The sequence below is a fragment of the Pocillopora damicornis genome, chromosome 2, assembly GCF_964200805.1.
Source record: "Pocillopora damicornis chromosome 2, jaPocDami1.2, whole genome shotgun sequence".
Classification (NCBI taxonomy): domain Eukaryota; kingdom Metazoa; phylum Cnidaria; class Anthozoa; order Scleractinia; family Pocilloporidae; genus Pocillopora; species Pocillopora damicornis.
Window position 1 is genome coordinate 6,165,400 of NC_142671.1, and position 16,819 is coordinate 6,182,218.

Genomic DNA, 16,819 nt, shown 5'->3' on the forward strand with positions numbered 1-16,819 from the left:
TTTCTCTTTGCACGCTTGCTCTGATCCAAACAATGTGGTAATACTTGCCTACTCGTTCAATTTCCCTTTACGCGTTAAACAACTGACACCAAAATCAAAATCGTTATGGCAGGTGTTTTCACGTGACGCCACGTCGAAAACGTGTCGAGGGTAGTTCCATTGTTCCTAAATTTTTACTTTATTCAAAGCCGGGCATACATTCTGGTTTTGATCGTTTCAGAATGGCAATAGTTCAACAGAAAAAAGAGATTGTAGTGCTAGAACATGTGTGAGTTCAAAGTTTACGATATCAGTGCAGTTTCACATGCATCTTACAAATGATTGTAATTCTTCGTAATGTTTTGAAATGACCGGAACGACGACCGGAACCAGGGTCCTCAATCAAGGTTAAAGAACGGATGCACGGGCCAGAAAACATCGATGTTATGTTCATTGTCTGTTTTCTGTAGCTTATTCAGGTTTAGAAAACCAGAAAACATATAAATCATCAGTATGTTAAACCACTATTGTTGCCAGGAAATGAAGATAAAAATTTCATGAACTACACTTTAATTTGGTTACATTTTAAGAGGGTTTCAATGGGGTAATGGCTTTTACGACCAACCGATAAAATCTTGGCCATTTTACGGCTAATGGTTAATAACTTTCCGGTATCATTAACATAAATGTGAAATAATAATATCAATTATTTTAAAAGTTAACAATTGATTTTCAATGTCTTAAAACACATTTATGAACGGTCGTTTATTTCTTGGATGACGCGTCGTAGATGAGAAAAATTTTTATGGTTAACTTTTTTTACGACTAGCGGTTAAATTCATTAAATTTTACGCCTAACGGCATTTATTGATTAAATATGCATTAGTAAACCTTCCACCCGGCTGACAAGTCTTTGTCCTTGTATATCTACAATCCTGTTCACAATCAAATGATCTGACTAGATTTCTGTGAATTCTACTACCGAAGGTGCATGTCTAGCCCAGTCACCCGAGTGGCAGTTGTGTGGTGGTCTCGTCCCTCGAGGGGGACCATGTCTGAGCGGGAAGTATACAAATTAAACTATTATCAGCCTCCATACTGATAATCTTTCGCATTCCAACTCTTAATGTATAAATTCCTGATTACATAGTAAATATGATTTGCTTCCTCTCAGTCTGCTTTCCCAAAAGAGAAGTGAGGGATGGATGATTGTTCATATTCTTGGAATACGATTATTCCCCATCAAATGTGTGCGGGTGTCGATTTTTACGTCTTCTGACTAGCACGCCTTTCCTTTGGAAACGACTTGATGCTTTTTGGTCTCTCCACTTCAGTTTTCTTTCCCGTATATGAAGGAAAACTTGACTTACAGCAGCTCTGCCCACAGTAGGATGGGCAGAACTGTGGCGCATGCCGTAAGCATTGCACCGGGCAGGCCGGCTGCGAGGGCATGGGCGGAGGAGGCGGATAAGGAGCCGGTGCTGGAGCGTAGACAGGAGGAGCTGGATAAGAAACAGGTATTGCTGGAATTGTGGGACCCACAATAACCTGAGGAGTTGGAGCGACCGGTTGAATAATCGCAGGAGGACTACACGGAATCCCAGTCGAGCAAGCAATGCTGCATGTAGGCGGTGTGCAAGGAACTGGGCACCCCGCGGGTTTGCAGCCTGAGAAACCAGGTGGAAACTTAACTCCTGCGGGAGAAAGACAGAAACGCAAAGTTATTTTTACCCACGTTAAGCTTCGGTACCTTCATGTGGTTCATCCCTTGACGAGAATAGTTCCAACTCCAGTATAAAAGGGACTATATAACTATTGAGTCTTTGTTGTGATTTTGGTGCCCAAAACAAGCTGCTTGCCACAACAGGGTGGTTTTACATGCACGTCTTCTTTTTGCAGTTGCCTTTTTCCGTTAATCTTTATTGTAGGTGGTTAATTTATCAAATGCGTGACTTTCTACCGACTCACGGGCTCCTGTACTATTATTCAGAAACTGCCATAACTTGCGGCAAATTACTCACCTATCCCATTGTATAGCCTCAGTGGTAATTTATCAACTGGAATTCCTCCCATAAATCCAGTTTTCAGTAAGTTTAGTAACAGCTGCACGGGGTTAGGTATGGTGTTTAAGAACCTCAAGTAGAAATCTACCAAGAGACTGCCGGGACTGCCAGAGAACAAAAACAAGAGGTAATCAAATGCGATTAGATTCGTATTATCAACGCATATTAGAGCATATCCCGAGTATCGAAATTAATCTAGGACTGCTTTGATTTGCTCTCTTTCGCTCTGTAATTGGTCCAGAGAACTGGCGCCACTCTCTTAACCAATCAGATGCAAAACTAAAACCTATCACGACTTGACCGCACGCGTTTTCCCGCGCTTTAGGCAGTTTGATCTGTTTTACTTTGAGTTATCATCGGTTCTTAGAGGTATTTTCTTGTCTCCTCATTGGTCGTTGTGATCACCTTGGACTTTCTTTTACTATGCTCAATCGAAAAGCGTTTTAAATTACGGTCATTTGAATCAATCAGGAAATCGCACGGAGGTTACTGCTTACATCTTATGCATTTCAAAATATGTCGACGCCCGACCTATACGTTACTGGGTCATGTTCTACTTACAACTATTGTATATAACTTTTCAGGGTCAACAGGCTTCTTACCGCTCATGAAAAATCAGAAGTTAAATTCTCTTTTTATTACTGACGTGTAGAAACGGAATTTTTCGATTTTCGTAGAATTATCTTGTCTGGGTTATGATTCCAACCAGATCCGTAATTGCAGGTGGCCGTAAAATTTCAGTAGCCTTTAAGGATGGATGCAGTTGTTTCGAGAAAGGCTTTCAGAAAAAAAACGTATAAGTGCACGTAGAAACCCCAAAAAGTATTGTGATAAGTTTTCAGGTTACGGTTCCTTGACCTCACGATTTCAAGGAATCTGAGAAAATGTCATTGTAAGGACGAGACATGGCAGGTTTGATGAATCTATTTATTTATTTGACTTATTAAAATTTATTGATTACCGGATATCCAGATTACTTTTTCAAGATTGTAGCCTGCACTTTCATCCTTTTATCCGACAACCTTTCTCCAAACAGCTGTATACACAATTCATCTATGCTGTAAGCCTATATACCTATCCAAGTCTTTAATATTAAATGTTGGCCCTTGTTTTCCACTTATAGTAGTACCTACCGAAAACTTTGAACATTGCATTCTTTAACAGCTTTACCTCCCTGAATAGCTGACTTTAACTGGGGAAGAAAGCATTCGAACCAGCATGTTTTAAGTTCAGTTAGTTGATTCAGTAACGGGAAGAAGAAACGAATGTTTTGAAACATGTGTGAGGTACGCTTGTGCAACTTTTGAAATTACAAATGAGGCATAATTTACTTTTTTTGCAATGCAACAGGGCTGGACGATAAGCTGATAGGAAATTACAAGCTCTTATTCCATACTGATACTTTCTAAAGCCATTAAGGGACATTTGATTGGTCAGCGACGAGAGCGATCAGTGAGCTAGAAATCAAGCAGTTTTGGTTATTATTGATATGTTACCTTGTTACAGAGGTTCTTTGACAGTGTCTTGAACTGTGCTGATTTTTTATTGTTGAGTACAGGCTTGTGTGCAGCACTAGGTAATCTCACTACTGCATTGAACGACTTCTGACGAGAACCTTTCCACAGAAAGAGAGAAGAGTTATCTTCATGTGTCATGGTATGTTCCCGAAGTTCCATTGCTCTCCCCAAAATGTTTTATTTCCTTTCTTCCACGTTCGGCTTTTTACTTAGAGACCTAAACGTTTCCGTGGTGGATTATTATTATCCTTATAGCACGCATGGCCCTATGACTGAATTTGTTTCGAGAGACCGCTGTTCTAACCTCACTACATGGTACGTACGTACCTGGTTTATTTCCAACCGACGTTAACGACCCTGGTTTGGCGGTAGCGGCTGTTGTAGGTGTGGTGCCACCGGCTCCAGGCTTTGTAGACAAGGTCGGCTTTGTTGCCGCTTTCACTCCAGTTGCAGACGACGTCACTGATGAGGTCGCCAAAGATGTCGGAGCCACTGTTGGCTTACCGGCGGATTTGGCTGCAGCAGCTGCCTTAGCTGCTTGAGCCGCTTTAGCCTGGGCTGCTACCTTGGCGACTGATGCTGCGTTCTTTGCTGCAGACGCCTTAGCGTTGGCTACCACTGCTGCGGCTGCTGCTTTATTTTTAGCTGCTGCTGCTTTGTTTGCTGCGGCTGCTGCCTTGGCGGCTGATACAGCTTTTGCTTTCGCTGCTGCATTAGCTTTCGCTGCAGCCTTTGCTGCATTAGCCGCTTTGGCTTTCGCTGCATTGGCAGCAGCTGCTGCCGCCTTGGCTTCTGCCTGCGCCTTGGCATTAGCAGCCATTTTTGCCGCAGCTGTTGTTTTGGCCACCTGCGCTGCTTGCTGTTGTTTTTGCGCGTGAGCCTTAGCGGCGGCAGCTGCAGTTGATGCTGCTACCTTAGCAGCGTTTGCTTTCTTTGCCGCTGCAGATGCTATGGCTGCTGATGCTCCTTTTGCTGTTGCTAGAGCTTTAGCAGCAGCTGCACTTTTCGCAGCTGCTGCAGCCTTAGCTACTGCCACTGCTTTGATGGCAGCTTGTGCCTTAGCAGCTGCGGCAGCTTTAGCTTTGGAAGCTGCCGCCGCTGCTGCCGTTGCCTTGGCAGCTGCCACCTTCTTCGCATTCGCAGCTGCTTTCGCTTTTGCAGCAGCATTAGCCGCCGCTACTTTTGCTACAGCAACTGCTTTTTTGGCAGCTTGAACAGCCTTAGAGTTAGCCACAGCCTTAGCAGCTACTGCCTTAGCTGCTGTCACTGCAGTTTTGACGGCGGAAGGAGTCAGTTTCACTGTAGCTGCCGTAATTTTGGTCGTTGCCGCTGAGGTTGGCTTTGAATTTGCCACTGGTTTTACACCAAGTATAATTTTTAAGGGGAGCCCAGCCACGCCCGGACAGATGACATCGTTAAGGGGAGATGTGGCTGAAATTAGGTGTTATGGGAATACATGTTAAAATAAAAAATAGTGATGTAGTCGTCGAAATAATGATAATATTTTAAATTACAGTCAGTAAAGTTGACTTTCTTCTAAGACGCACTCTGGTTGTTGTTTTATTGCCTTGATATTGTAATATCGGGATACCAATGAAGCTCTCAGTTGAAAAGTGTCGTAACTGGCCCTATATTCTTACAGAAATGTCTGGGAAGATTTGTCATTGAAAATTAACACTGGATATTGACTTACTTGGAACTGTGAACTGAATAGACTGGTCCCCCAGACCATACGAATCTTCTAGAGCTGTGTGATTGGTTTAGAAAAAAGTTCCATCAATTCTGGACACCAAAGTAAGTTGACAAGTTTTCAGTTACATCGGCTCTCACCTGTGAGGTTTCGTTTTGTTCCTCCTTTTAAATAGCTACGTTTCCGCAGACATGGATCTGTGCGCAAAAAGATTTAAAAGGATATATTACGTACTTCCTCCCACACTACTAAGACGCTGGTTAAGTTATGAAATGTTAAATGCTCATTATACCTAAGGATACGGCGAAAGAAAATCTTCAGTTATATCAATCGGTGTGTTTGAGGTCAGATTAATGTCAGCCTCTAACATCCCTTACGTTCAGACTAACGATTGGTCTTGACTTCTGATTCAAAGCCTTGTTTTCTTAACTTGCTCCAAGGCTTTCAGAACAAAGAGAGCAAACCTAATGCTCAGTAGGGAGAAGCAATTGTATAGAACAAGGAGGAGAGGGTGGAACGACAGAGCCTCTGAAAATGTTTAAGACGCAGCTATCCACAAAACTTCCCTCCCCCCCTTCCCTTCCCGAAATTATAAGACCACTAGCAGTTCTTCATAAAGCGAGTAAATAACAAAATATATCACAATATTTTCGTTTAGGCGACTGATGAGTGGTTAAGGATACTAGTTCTTCGGTAAAAAAATTATCGACAAATCTTTTTTTTTGTTGTCATTGAACGCGAAACACCGTTACCATGGTATCAGTCTCAACGCGAAACGATGCTTACCATTCGCCTCTCTTATGTTACGAATTTTGTTTCCATCTCTAGAACTTGTGGCAAACAGAGCTAGCGAGGCGGGATTTATAACAGCTTGTCCTTGGTCATCACGATGGAGTTTTATTGCGTCCTCCAGTCTTTGGAGAAAGAAGTGTTTGGTAGCTTTTCTCTCTGAACGGAAGGCAAAGTTAAATAATCGCTCAATTAACCTCTTGACTGAAGTATACGTAGCCGGACATCTTGTGCTTTCATGATTGTCCCTAAGTGTGGCTGAATATGTCGTTTCATAGATAGCACACTTTTCCAATCGCAGTCTTTGCAAAAGCTCTACATTTGCTAGACTTATTTCTGGTCTAAACATTTGATACACCACTGTTTTACAGTGTGTCCATACAATTTCTTTTGTATGAGAGCAAAGGTGTTCTTATGACAATTTCGCCGAACATACAGTCAGTAAATCTAAATCAAACACGAATCAAATTGAGCGGATTGGCTTCTTTATAATCCTAAAACTTTGTAAAACTGGCCCTGTCCTCATCAAGTTAACTCGGCCCGTTGCGACACCAATGGTGAAAGTGCTACGAGAATTGTGACAGTTGAAGTAGTAGCATTTTTTTTTTTTTTTTGCGATGACAGCACAAAGGATAGAATGATCACTTTCTGTACCCCTGTGATATGACTCAAGTTGTTAGAGATGAATTCAAGTTTTCCCGTGTAGCTCCTTTGATCCTCTCCCCGCCGGTTAACTCGAACCCCTTGCTAACTCGAATAAGATCCGATTTCCCTCGGATTTGACCCCATTTTCCAGTCATTTACTATCGGCTAACTCGACCTCCCCGCTTAACTCGAATTAATTGTTCTTTCCCCTAGCTCAAATTTACCCAGATAACTTGAGCTTAAAGAAAAACGTCGGTCGCTAAACGTCACACTGTTAGAACATAGCTGATTAGTACGTCCCAACCTTCAGTCTGCTAGCTTAAATCCCGATTGATACAGACGTGATAACATTTATGAAAACTAATACATTTAACTAAACTTCCCAAACTCAATGTTCTTATAAAAAAGTTCTTAATTATGAAACAAACAAAATGTGCAAAATTGACTTTTGATAGTGCAAGAATGGTAAAGACATGATTCCTTACTAATCATTAACTGGATAATTGGAAGTCGAACACCAACCCCAACACTAGGAGTTCGAGTTAGCGGGGTTCTACCGAATCTCTTAGAGTCCCATGATACAAGAGCAAGCGATCATGTGGCAAACTTTAACTACCATATGATCAACGTTGCGCTAAATCGCCGGAAACTAGAATAAATAAAGTCAGCCTCATAGTGTTTAGCCTTGTTTGAAGAAAGTATTATCAGCTTTTAAATCTGGATATTTAGTTCGCCTGTCTGGAAACTTTGTAACTTTCGGCTAACAAAGTGTAAAGGTGGGTAGCGCACTTTTAATTTTTCAAGATGCAAGCTAGTGCTTGCCGTTAATTTGCGGATGGTCATCCGACTTTTATTTATTTATTTATTTATTTTTTCAAGAAAGCTGCAAACTATCGGCTTGCTGGTGTGATTCGATATGTTAGGCCTAAGGAAATTAATATGACTGATAAAAAAAGGAAAAAAAAATCCCAATTCATACAAGACTTTACCATACAGTAACGTGCCCTTTGCTATATTATTGTTTGGAGACTAGGACCGTGCGGTCTGTCTATTTGCTTTTAATTTCGAAGAAATACCAGTGAAGCGGGTAGTGAAACCAGCAACGAGTCATTCTCTCGATTCTCTTTTGATTTTTTAATGCTAATTTGCAAATATAACCGTGCCTGCCCTTTCGACAACTCAGTAAGTGGTGATCTGCCTATTAACCTTTTTATAGCTCAGATACCATAGAAATCTTGAAACTTAAACATTATTTGCCATGAACTAGTCCTTATCAAGATAGAGTGTCACGTATCCGTCGAATCTCTTAACACGGCTTGTGACCGATAACTGATCGAGCCGTCGGTCGTAAGTCGATCACGCATCGATCGGTCTTTCGACTATTATTCGGTTATTGTTTCATTGGGTCGTCAGGTCTTTTAATCGTTCGGGCAGTCAGTCAATTAGGTAACACAGACAATTGACTTTTTAAAAATGGGGGCCTAACAGCAACAAATTTCTGCGCACCTGAAGTGCAGCGGCTTACACCGATGCTGTACCCTGCGAATAAGCGGGCTCTTATTCACGCGGCGGGCCGGGAAGGACCAGTAAATGGAATATCTAGCACCAGAAGAGATTTATGCTCCGAAAATTCCTAGAATTCACGCTTTTACGCAAACCTGACTTGCAAAGTTTTTATTTTTTTTGATTTATTGAAGAAATGTAAAATGGTTTCCGTGTTTACATAGCCTGATGTAAGCACGCGGGAGGTTGGGAGAACACGAGATAAGCGTAGGAAACCACGACGCGAAGCGGAGTGGTTTCCAGCTTATCGAGTGACTGACTACAGTGCGAATCAAAAGTATTCTTATACTGATCCATAAACTCGAGGTCTGCATGTTTTCCAGTGAGCGAAAAAAATGAAACGAAAGTGAAAGTTAGATGTCATTTATCGTGATACACGAACAAATTAAGAAATTTAAAAGTTGCAATTTTCTTTTCTTGAGCGTGAAAAAAGAAAAACGAAAAGCAAAAACGAATTTTGTTTATTCACGCAATTAAATCAGATGTTATTAAGGTATATGGATGCTTCATGCCTAGACCTTAAAGAGTCACAGAGGACCGTTGTAATTTGCTCAAACTTGCGTCGATGTAGTGTAACACCTACCGTCCTTTCCACAGGAAATCCTTGTGAAAATGAATAAATATGTGAGAACAGCCAACCTACGGCAAGAAAGAAAAGATAAGCCTCAAAATGTAAACAAACCAAAAAGCTAACTTATCAATTTGATGTTCAAATAGAATCTCGTGAAAATAAATTGTAGTTGTGACAACAACTGCGAAGGCGCAACCAGCAGTTGCTTGTGTGGGAGGGGGGAGGGGGTTGAAGAGTTGAATGCTTACGTTCCCCTTCCTTGTAACGAAAAAGGCGATTATTCATAATGGTAAAAAAACCTGGTGAGTCCGATGCTAATAAACACAACCTATGAGAAGAATCCTTTCCGTCGCCTAAGCCAGACATTTCAGCACATTTCTAAAAGCTGCTTAGCCAAAACAGACTTGGAGGAATTTAAATAAGTGACGACCAGATGAATCCGTTACTTGGACTGAGAAAATGAGTGGAATTGCCAAAAGGAATGAAGATTAATTGATATTAAGTGTCCCTTTCATCCGTCAGCTTCATTGTGAGCTATGCCGTCTTGTAATGGAAATGTTGATTTTTCAGATTACAGAATTTCCAGTTACAGGGTACAATTTTTTATTTTATGTATTTTAGTATCATACGCAAACTAAACAATGTTGCGATTTAGTGAGACCTTTGCAGGCTCTGACGACATTAGAGAAGATGAATCCCTCCATTAGTAGAAGAATATAGTCAAATAATTAAAAAGATCATTTGAAGGTTATAGATACTACAGTAAACGGGCCAAAGCACCATTTGATATTCTGCTCTGGGCAAACTCATTTACCAAGCTAAGGATTGGTCTAACATCATTCCATCATATCGTTAGGGCAAACAGCAGTTTTGATAAAAAAGAACTGTCCTCGATACTTAAAAAATATTTTTCAATACATAAAAGTCTCGGAGACAACTCCAATTTTGGGCTTTACTAGAAAAGAAAAAATATTACAATTTCGACCAGCTCGATCAGAAAAAGCAAAAAAAAAAAAAAAAAAAAAAAAAACCAGCAAAACACCAGCACAAGCTGGCATAATAAACAATTTTTTCGTTGAAATACTCAGATCAAATCTCAGAAAAATCTCATAGAAGACATCCAATTTTTTACTGATAAACAATCTCTACTGGTCTATCGATTTGACTTTGAATAAAATTAATAGGAAAATGTGCTACGTCTGGACTTAAAAATTGGTTCACATAGAAATCGAATACATTGCTGGTAACAAGTTAGCAGAGAGAAATATTTTGATAACCCCTCACGGCCCAGTTTTTCTCTATTGTTCCATCATAATATTCTTTGTCGGTGTTATTGAATGTAACCTGGTCATTGAATTTTTACGCGCTCAACGGCTCGCCTAATAATCGGTCATCTGGGCAACAAGTCAAAGTTACTTACTTCATACTCCAGTCTTTGATGATCAGATTTCACATTACCCAGGTCAAGGAAAAGCTAAACACACCTCTGAATAAAGTTTCTCATGTAAAATGACGAATCTTGCGGGAGAAACATGAACCGAGTCCGTCGCATGAGGGGTATCGATTGCGTGGGTGTATTTTTCATACAAAGTAATGGTCAAAGCATTCAAAACAATAGCATTTGCTTGTGGCAAGGAAAACAAAAAATTCTGATTCTCTCATTAAAACAGCTTTGTTATGCCAAGAAAGTTTAGTTCCTGGGGAAGAGCTGCACTTTACTTTGCGCTAAAAGAGGGCCGGGTACACTCAAGGACATTTTAGGATGTCTATGGGAACTACTTTGCGCCTAGTGAGTGGTTGAATCAGGATGAGTTGGTGAAATATTTCAGTAAAGCCAAAAGTAATGATTTGCGCACAGTCCAAGTTTTATGTCTTTAGGTACGTAATCACTCGAAAGTGAGATATTAAAATGTGGTGATCATAATTAACAATTTGAGAATTTTAATTTACAATTAAAGAGGTGGGAGAGATTGCAATTGTAAGATCCTCTAAAAAATGCAAAACCACGTAAGTTTTGATTTTAATCTAGATTTAAAATAAACATTTTTTTGTCTGGATAGGTAGAAATTTGGGTTAGATATCAGCAGTAATTCGGTTTCAAGTGTCTTAGTGAATGCCCTTTTCCTATTCTCCTGATTGGTCAATTTCCTTAAAGAGCCCGCGATTTCCCGCCAAAACCGCACGCGTCAGCCTAGCGTGACGACAAAGGTGAAACCTGGACGAAACTAAAATTTTATTCCCTCTTTGGAAATTTACATTTTCTGATTCAGCATTATGCAAGGACGTTTTTCTGGAAATAGAAACATCAGCACTTGCCAAAGAATGTTAATTTCAGTTTTTAGAGGTCATTAGGGAAATATTAAGTGCCAGCGCTAGTTAAACACTTCACAGATCAGCTATCAGATGTTTACATCACGGACTAATTTAGTCGTGCATGTCCGTAATGTTGGCCTAGATTGTGATTAATATCGTTCACTTTCTTGATAACAAGGATATTTGCTCACTTTATTACTGAGAACAACTATGGAAGAGGAAGGAGGAAGAGCTGACATGGATTTGACTTCGAAGATTGCCGAGCGTTCAGAACAGGATCTGCTGCCTTTGAAGGAAGACCTAGCGGAATGGCTATCGAGAGTTCTGCAAGAAAAAATTACCGCCGAAAATTTATTAGATTGTTTAGATAACGGTGTCCTGGTTTGTAAACTTGCTCAGATCGTACAGTCAGCTGCTCAAGACTGCATAAAAGCTGGAAAATCAGTGAAATCACTTGCCCCGTTCTCTAACAAGTTTCACCAAAACGCTAAAGCGGGCACATTTTTTGCTCGGGACAATGCGGCGCATTTCTTGCAGTGGTGTCGACAGATCGAGATTGAAGATTCAGTTCTCTTTGAATCGGATGGGCTGGTTCTTCAAAAGCAACCAAGAGAAGTGATATTGTGTCTACTAGAAATTGCCAGAGTGGGTGCAAACTATGGAATAGAACCTCCAAAACTTGTCAAGCTAGAAAAAGAAATTGACGATGAGATTGCCGCGGAGGAGGAGAAGAAGACGGAATTAAAACCAATCAGAAAGGAAAAGAAAGTGTCGAAAGCAGCAAGCATTGACGCTGAGGTAAGCAGTCGATATTTTACTTTGAAAATATCACTCAATCGATGGGTGTGTAGTTTCATTCCTGACATTGCTATATCAAGGTAATTGCACCTGCAAGTTTTTAAAGTTCACGACTTATTATTGTTTACATCAATTAATTATGAAAGACCACTCGCCGTTTCTCGGCCGACGGCCTAGTGTTTACAACTTTGTGTTGTTCATTTCAATGATAAAGCGAGGAAATTGTCATTGAGATGAATATTATTGTCACTCATATGAGGGAATTTATATATACATGCCCACGCGAATTACGTAAAATTGTATTGATGGTTCTTCCGGCTGTTTCAATGCCTGCGTATAAACAATTTCAGTTACTTACGCGACAGAAACCGACGGAGGTTATTGAGCGTGCATTTATCACATTAGATCATTTATTGCTGATAAAAGAATGGTATTCTGCAAGGACTAATGCTGTCTACACAGTTATTAAATTTAATAGATCATTCGCACTGAAAAGAATATCAGTCAACTTTTGTTGAGCAAATACAGTTGTTGCTTCACGTATGATCTAGGGATCAGTATATGAAAGCTTTCAGTTTTAGGAAACTGAACAGTTATCAACTTAAATTTCATTTCTTTATGGCAAAAGAAGAGAGAGAGAAAACTTTAATTATATGCAATTTTCTGTGGTAGCTATGTGTTTTGGTGACCACATTTTACTATACCACATATCCTGTTTTCCCACTGATGTTACTTGGCAAGGCATCAAATATTACTAACACAGCAGCACAGTTTTTGTAAAAATATAGATTCCAGCCAGGGTTGTGACTCATTATTAAATCAACTACAGGCCCTGAAATATATTGGAATATAAACAAAACTCCTGTTTTTTCTCAAATAATGTTGGCTTTCAAGCCTCTCTAATGTATGCCCAATGAAATTCAACCAAACTTGACATGATTTTCAGTTGCAGTTTAAATGATTATTTAAGGCTCTGCTGCTGTTTCCATAACTTTTGACTTGAAATTGTATTTTAAGGAGTAGAGAAGGAAATTTAATGATAATAAGTATTTCTCTTAGGATATAGTAACCCTAAATGTTCCAATAAAGAATATATTGGGTTAGACTTGCTTCTGTGAATTTTTACTATGTGGAGATAAATGATTAAAGAATTGCATTCTGACTTTCATGAAATGCAGGTGTAACGAAGATTCATATTCATTTGACTCTATGGGGTGTATGCTTTGGTAAAAATGGCTATTTCTCAAATGTGCAACTAACTGCCAACTCCACATTAGTTTGCTTTGACAACTATGGTATATGTATTGGAGACACTTGGCTACTTTGTAATCCTTTTATCCTTGAATTTAAATTTTGACAGTTAATATTGATGTGATTTTATGTTGTAATGTAAGTAGCACTTGATGTAAGTGGAAAAATATTTGTATCTAGAAGAATTCTTCCTAACTCAATCTTCTACTTATTCAATCTTGTTAATCACTCAAACTTATATTAGTTCATTTCCTTTTCAAAACATCATGAAATACTATAATCTCCCTCTCTTCTCTAGTTATCTAGCCATTTGGTTGTTATTGTTTTGTACATTCTTTGAATGGCTGAGTATTATGATTGCATGCATATGCCAGATTACATGTAAAGTGTTTCTTTGACAGGTTGCAAGACTAGCTGCGAAGTATAATGTGAGAATTGAAAAAATTAAAGAAGGGAGATATGTGGTGGATGGAAAAATCAACATCTTTGTCAGGGTAATGACATGCTGTGTAATTTGGTTCTATACACAGTGACTGGTAGTGTAAACTATTCATTTTTGCATGTAATATGTGAAGCTAAGGTCAACTCAAATGTGCTTGTGTGTTAGCCTTAAGAAGCTGGTACTGCTGGAGGTTTTCATGCCAGAAATAATCTGAGCCAAGTTTTTCAAAACTAGGTTAACCATAGGGTTTACTGTAAAATCTGACCTCAGATCTGAAAGCTTTAAAAGAATATTCAGTATTATTGTTTTTGTCTACCATTTGCTGCCTGGATGTTCTAAAAAGAATTGAAGAAAATTATCTAAAGAAAGCCTTTGAATAGAGTCTAGATTGTTTGTGAATACTAGGAGTGAAACTGGGCAGACACAGTCATGCATGAGCATCAATGCAATCAGTGCTTTATCACTGTAGGGAAAGACTGAGTCTGAAACAATATTTGTACATGTATTTGCCAATTGATGATTGCAATTGGTAAACAGACTTTTATTGCAAAAGATAATATGATCAAAATCTTAGATCTGCACACTGTTTGAATGAATTTTTAATGTAACCTTGTTTTCTTGTGACTTAAGATTTTAAGGAACCATGTTATGGTGAGAGTTGGAGGTGGATGGGACACATTGGAACACTTTATCAGTCGCCATGATCCCAATAAGATAGGAAGAATTTTGACATGTAAGTTACTTTCATTACAGTACAAGATCAGTACTTTGGGTATATGTTCTCTCTCAGACTGATGTTGTGGTGGCTAGTGTATTCCCAGCTGGTAATTGATTCATGCAAGGCTTATAAATAATTGTGACTTTCTCATCTTTGAATTTTTCAAATAAGGGCATAAATAAGGGGCATAGATCTGAGACTGTCAAATGATTCAGACCACTAACACACCCTTTAGAGTCATAGTTTGTAATACATTTCAGCTGATGACTGCTCAAAACATTCGGCAATAAACAGAAAATGTGTCCAACATGGCATAATGGAGAAGAAATTTCACTAAATTGTCATATCATTTTGTCTTCCTAGCAACACCTCAGGCCTGTTCCCATCACCATCATCATAGTCAAATACCTGGAATGCCATGCTCTGCTTCAACATAAAAGCTTTGTATTTGAACCCAGTTAGATCCTTCAATTAAAGAAACTTCTAATATTTTTTAATAATTTTAAAATATGAATTTTAATTTTTATAGTATTATGTGTGTGCTGCATACATTGGATGCCTTTTAAATTTGGTATTTGCCAGTGACCTAAGTATGGCATGAACCTCTACAAGGTCAATGCGGCACAAACTTTTTCTTTATGTAGAGTCATAAAATGTGCAAGCTGTGCCAAGGCTGTGAATAGGGCAATTTTTTTGTGCATGTGCGCAGTTAAACAAAATTTAAGCAGGAATAAGGTACTAACATGTATGTATGCGATGTTTCATGGGATGGGTAAACTATATCTCACAAAACTTTGTATTTAGTTGCAAGAAAAGATGTTGATAGCTTGGCAGGTTAACCAAGAGAAGAATAATTTTATAAAACAAATTGACTTTTCCAAAAGCTTAAAGGGAGTTTTTTCTAAATGAAGACAATTGCTTTTGGGGTTTCATTAGCAAATTTGAATACACAATTGAGAATCAGGAATGACATACTGGTATTATTGGTGATAAGTTAAGATTAAACATTGTGAGCCAGTTATGCTATGGCTGATATTTAAATTAATGCAACTCAAGAATTGTAAGTTGCAATTTCAAGATAATGTGGAGCATGAAAATTTTATGGGATTACATTTGGCAGATCAGCAATTTTTTGTGCTTTAGGGAACAAAATATTGACAATCTAAGGTGGAATTGAACAAAAATTAAACAGGGATAGTTATTATTTGCACTGCTTTTTTTGTTCAAACAGAACTTAAATAGTCACTGTGACGGAAATGTAATATTTTCAACTTCTAGAACATGTTGGGTTGCAGCAGCCTACCCAGAAAGTTAGAGATGTATTTAATACTTATTGTTTTTATTACTAATCAAAAATTCTTTAAACTCTGTAAAATCTTGGAATCTAGATGCCTTAAAGGACTGATAAAACAATGAAATAAAATTCAATATGCTTCCCTCTGCCTTTCCTTACTCCAGAGGAGTTTTCTCGTTTGGTTTTAGCATGAAAATCTTTGTTGAGCTATGCCTAGTGAAAATTTTTGGCAGACATTTGTTTTTTTAGTTGAAGAAAACTTCAAAATCTTAAAAAATAAAAACTCACAAAATTTGCTACATTATGGAGTTTATTGGTGTGAAGATGTTTTTTATTGTAAATTAGTTGCAACATTTCAGAAAGGTTTAATAAAATTTGCCTCATTTTGGAAGTGCATAATTATTTTACTTGCAAGAGTTTGTCTTACTCTTGATATTCACTGAAAGAGTTTGTCTTATGCTTGGTTTAAGCAGTTTTTGGACTCTGGTTTATAATCCTTCTCTCAGCAAATATAAGCTAAAGCATGACTGGAAATTCAAGCCTATCATTCTTCTTGAGAAAATAGTGTCCTCGTGTTTTCCACCACAACAGTGTTGTTTCAAGCCTCATCCTGTCACTTGCGAATCAACACATTTCTCAAAAAAAAACCAAACACATTTTAGCAAGAGGAAACTGACAGACAACTGACTTTGAGTGGATTCTAGTTAAAACAGCTGTAACTTCTGAATTCTTTTTCACTGCTAAGCAATAAATTCTTAATCTATGATTAAATTTTGTTAGTACATACTAAAACAGAAGAAAGTGTAAAAGGCACACTCTAATTGGCTACTCAAATTCCAAATATCCAGGCAACACACAGGATTTGTAACAGGAATAAATGAGTTAAAATCATCTTGTACTGTATCAGCTCCCTGTTTTAGTAGATACTAAAAGGAATATCCACCTCAGTGTTAGCAGCTAGCTGTGGATATTTACCTTGCCACTTCCCAGCTTGTTTAAAATCTACCACTAGCCACCTCCACCATGGTAAATGGTGTTAAATATAACTCAATCTGACTTATTCCAAAAGTGTACTCTGTTAGAATTCAGATGTACAGTATGCAAGCTGAATTTCTAGTTTTTGCTTTGACCGGACTGGTGTTTCCTCAACACTTCTTTTGTCTTCTGGCCACTTCATGCCAACTAT

At 38.6% G+C, this 16,819-nt stretch overlaps 2 protein-coding genes across 4 annotated transcripts; one reads left to right on the forward strand and one right to left on the reverse strand.

The window, feature by feature from the left end:
• Positions 1-823: 823 nt before the first annotated feature.
• On the reverse strand, positions 824-10,391 carry LOC113683068 (uncharacterized). 2 transcript variants are annotated; one of them, XM_089198471.1, is made up of 10 exons: positions 10,238-10,391; positions 8,830-8,885; positions 6,036-6,197; positions 5,390-5,446; positions 5,253-5,306; positions 3,887-4,990; positions 3,539-3,657; positions 3,176-3,234; positions 2,001-2,146; positions 824-1,673 (listed from the first exon to the last, which is right to left on the reverse strand). In XM_089198471.1, exons 1-10 carry the CDS (start codon positions 10,240-10,242, stop codon positions 1,246-1,248), a joined length of 2,190 nt encoding a protein of 729 aa, XP_089054597.1. In that variant the 5' UTR covers positions 10,243-10,391; the 3' UTR covers positions 824-1,245. The 2 variants fall into 2 exon arrangements, with proteins under 2 accessions (XP_089054597.1, XP_089054598.1); XM_089198472.1 differs by lacking the exon at positions 6,036-6,197.
• Positions 7,325-16,024, forward strand: LOC113683086 (growth arrest-specific protein 2). 2 transcript variants are annotated; one of them, XM_089198482.1, is made up of 5 exons: positions 7,325-7,459; positions 11,309-11,928; positions 13,581-13,673; positions 14,252-14,354; positions 14,703-16,024. In XM_089198482.1, exons 2-5 carry the CDS (start codon positions 11,341-11,343, stop codon positions 14,774-14,776), a joined length of 858 nt encoding a protein of 285 aa, XP_089054608.1. In that variant the 5' UTR covers positions 7,325-7,459; positions 11,309-11,340; the 3' UTR covers positions 14,777-16,024. The 2 variants fall into 2 exon arrangements, with proteins under 2 accessions (XP_089054608.1, XP_089054607.1); XM_089198481.1 differs by lacking the exon at positions 7,325-7,459 and adding an exon at positions 10,591-10,695.
• Positions 16,025-16,819: the final 795 nt, after the last annotated feature.

What these genes read in the sequence shown, in the direction of transcription:
- LOC113683068 (XM_089198471.1), bottom strand. An exon ending in TATTCAGTTCACAGTTCCAA is followed by an intron (nt 4,991 to 5,252) that starts GTAAGTCAATAT and finishes ACCTAATTTCAG; the next exon opens with CCACATCTCCCCTTAACGAT. An exon ending in GTCGGTTGGAAATAAACCAG is followed by an intron (nt 3,658 to 3,886) that starts GTACGTACGTAC and finishes TTCTGTGGAAAG; the next exon opens with GTTCTCGTCAGAAGTCGTTC.
- LOC113683086 (XM_089198481.1), top strand. An exon ending in CAGCAAGCATTGACGCTGAG is followed by an intron (nt 11,929 to 13,580) that starts GTAAGCAGTCGA and finishes TTTCTTTGACAG; the next exon opens with GTTGCAAGACTAGCTGCGAA. An exon ending in GATAGGAAGAATTTTGACAT is followed by an intron (nt 14,355 to 14,702) that starts GTAAGTTACTTT and finishes TTGTCTTCCTAG; the next exon opens with CAACACCTCAGGCCTGTTCC.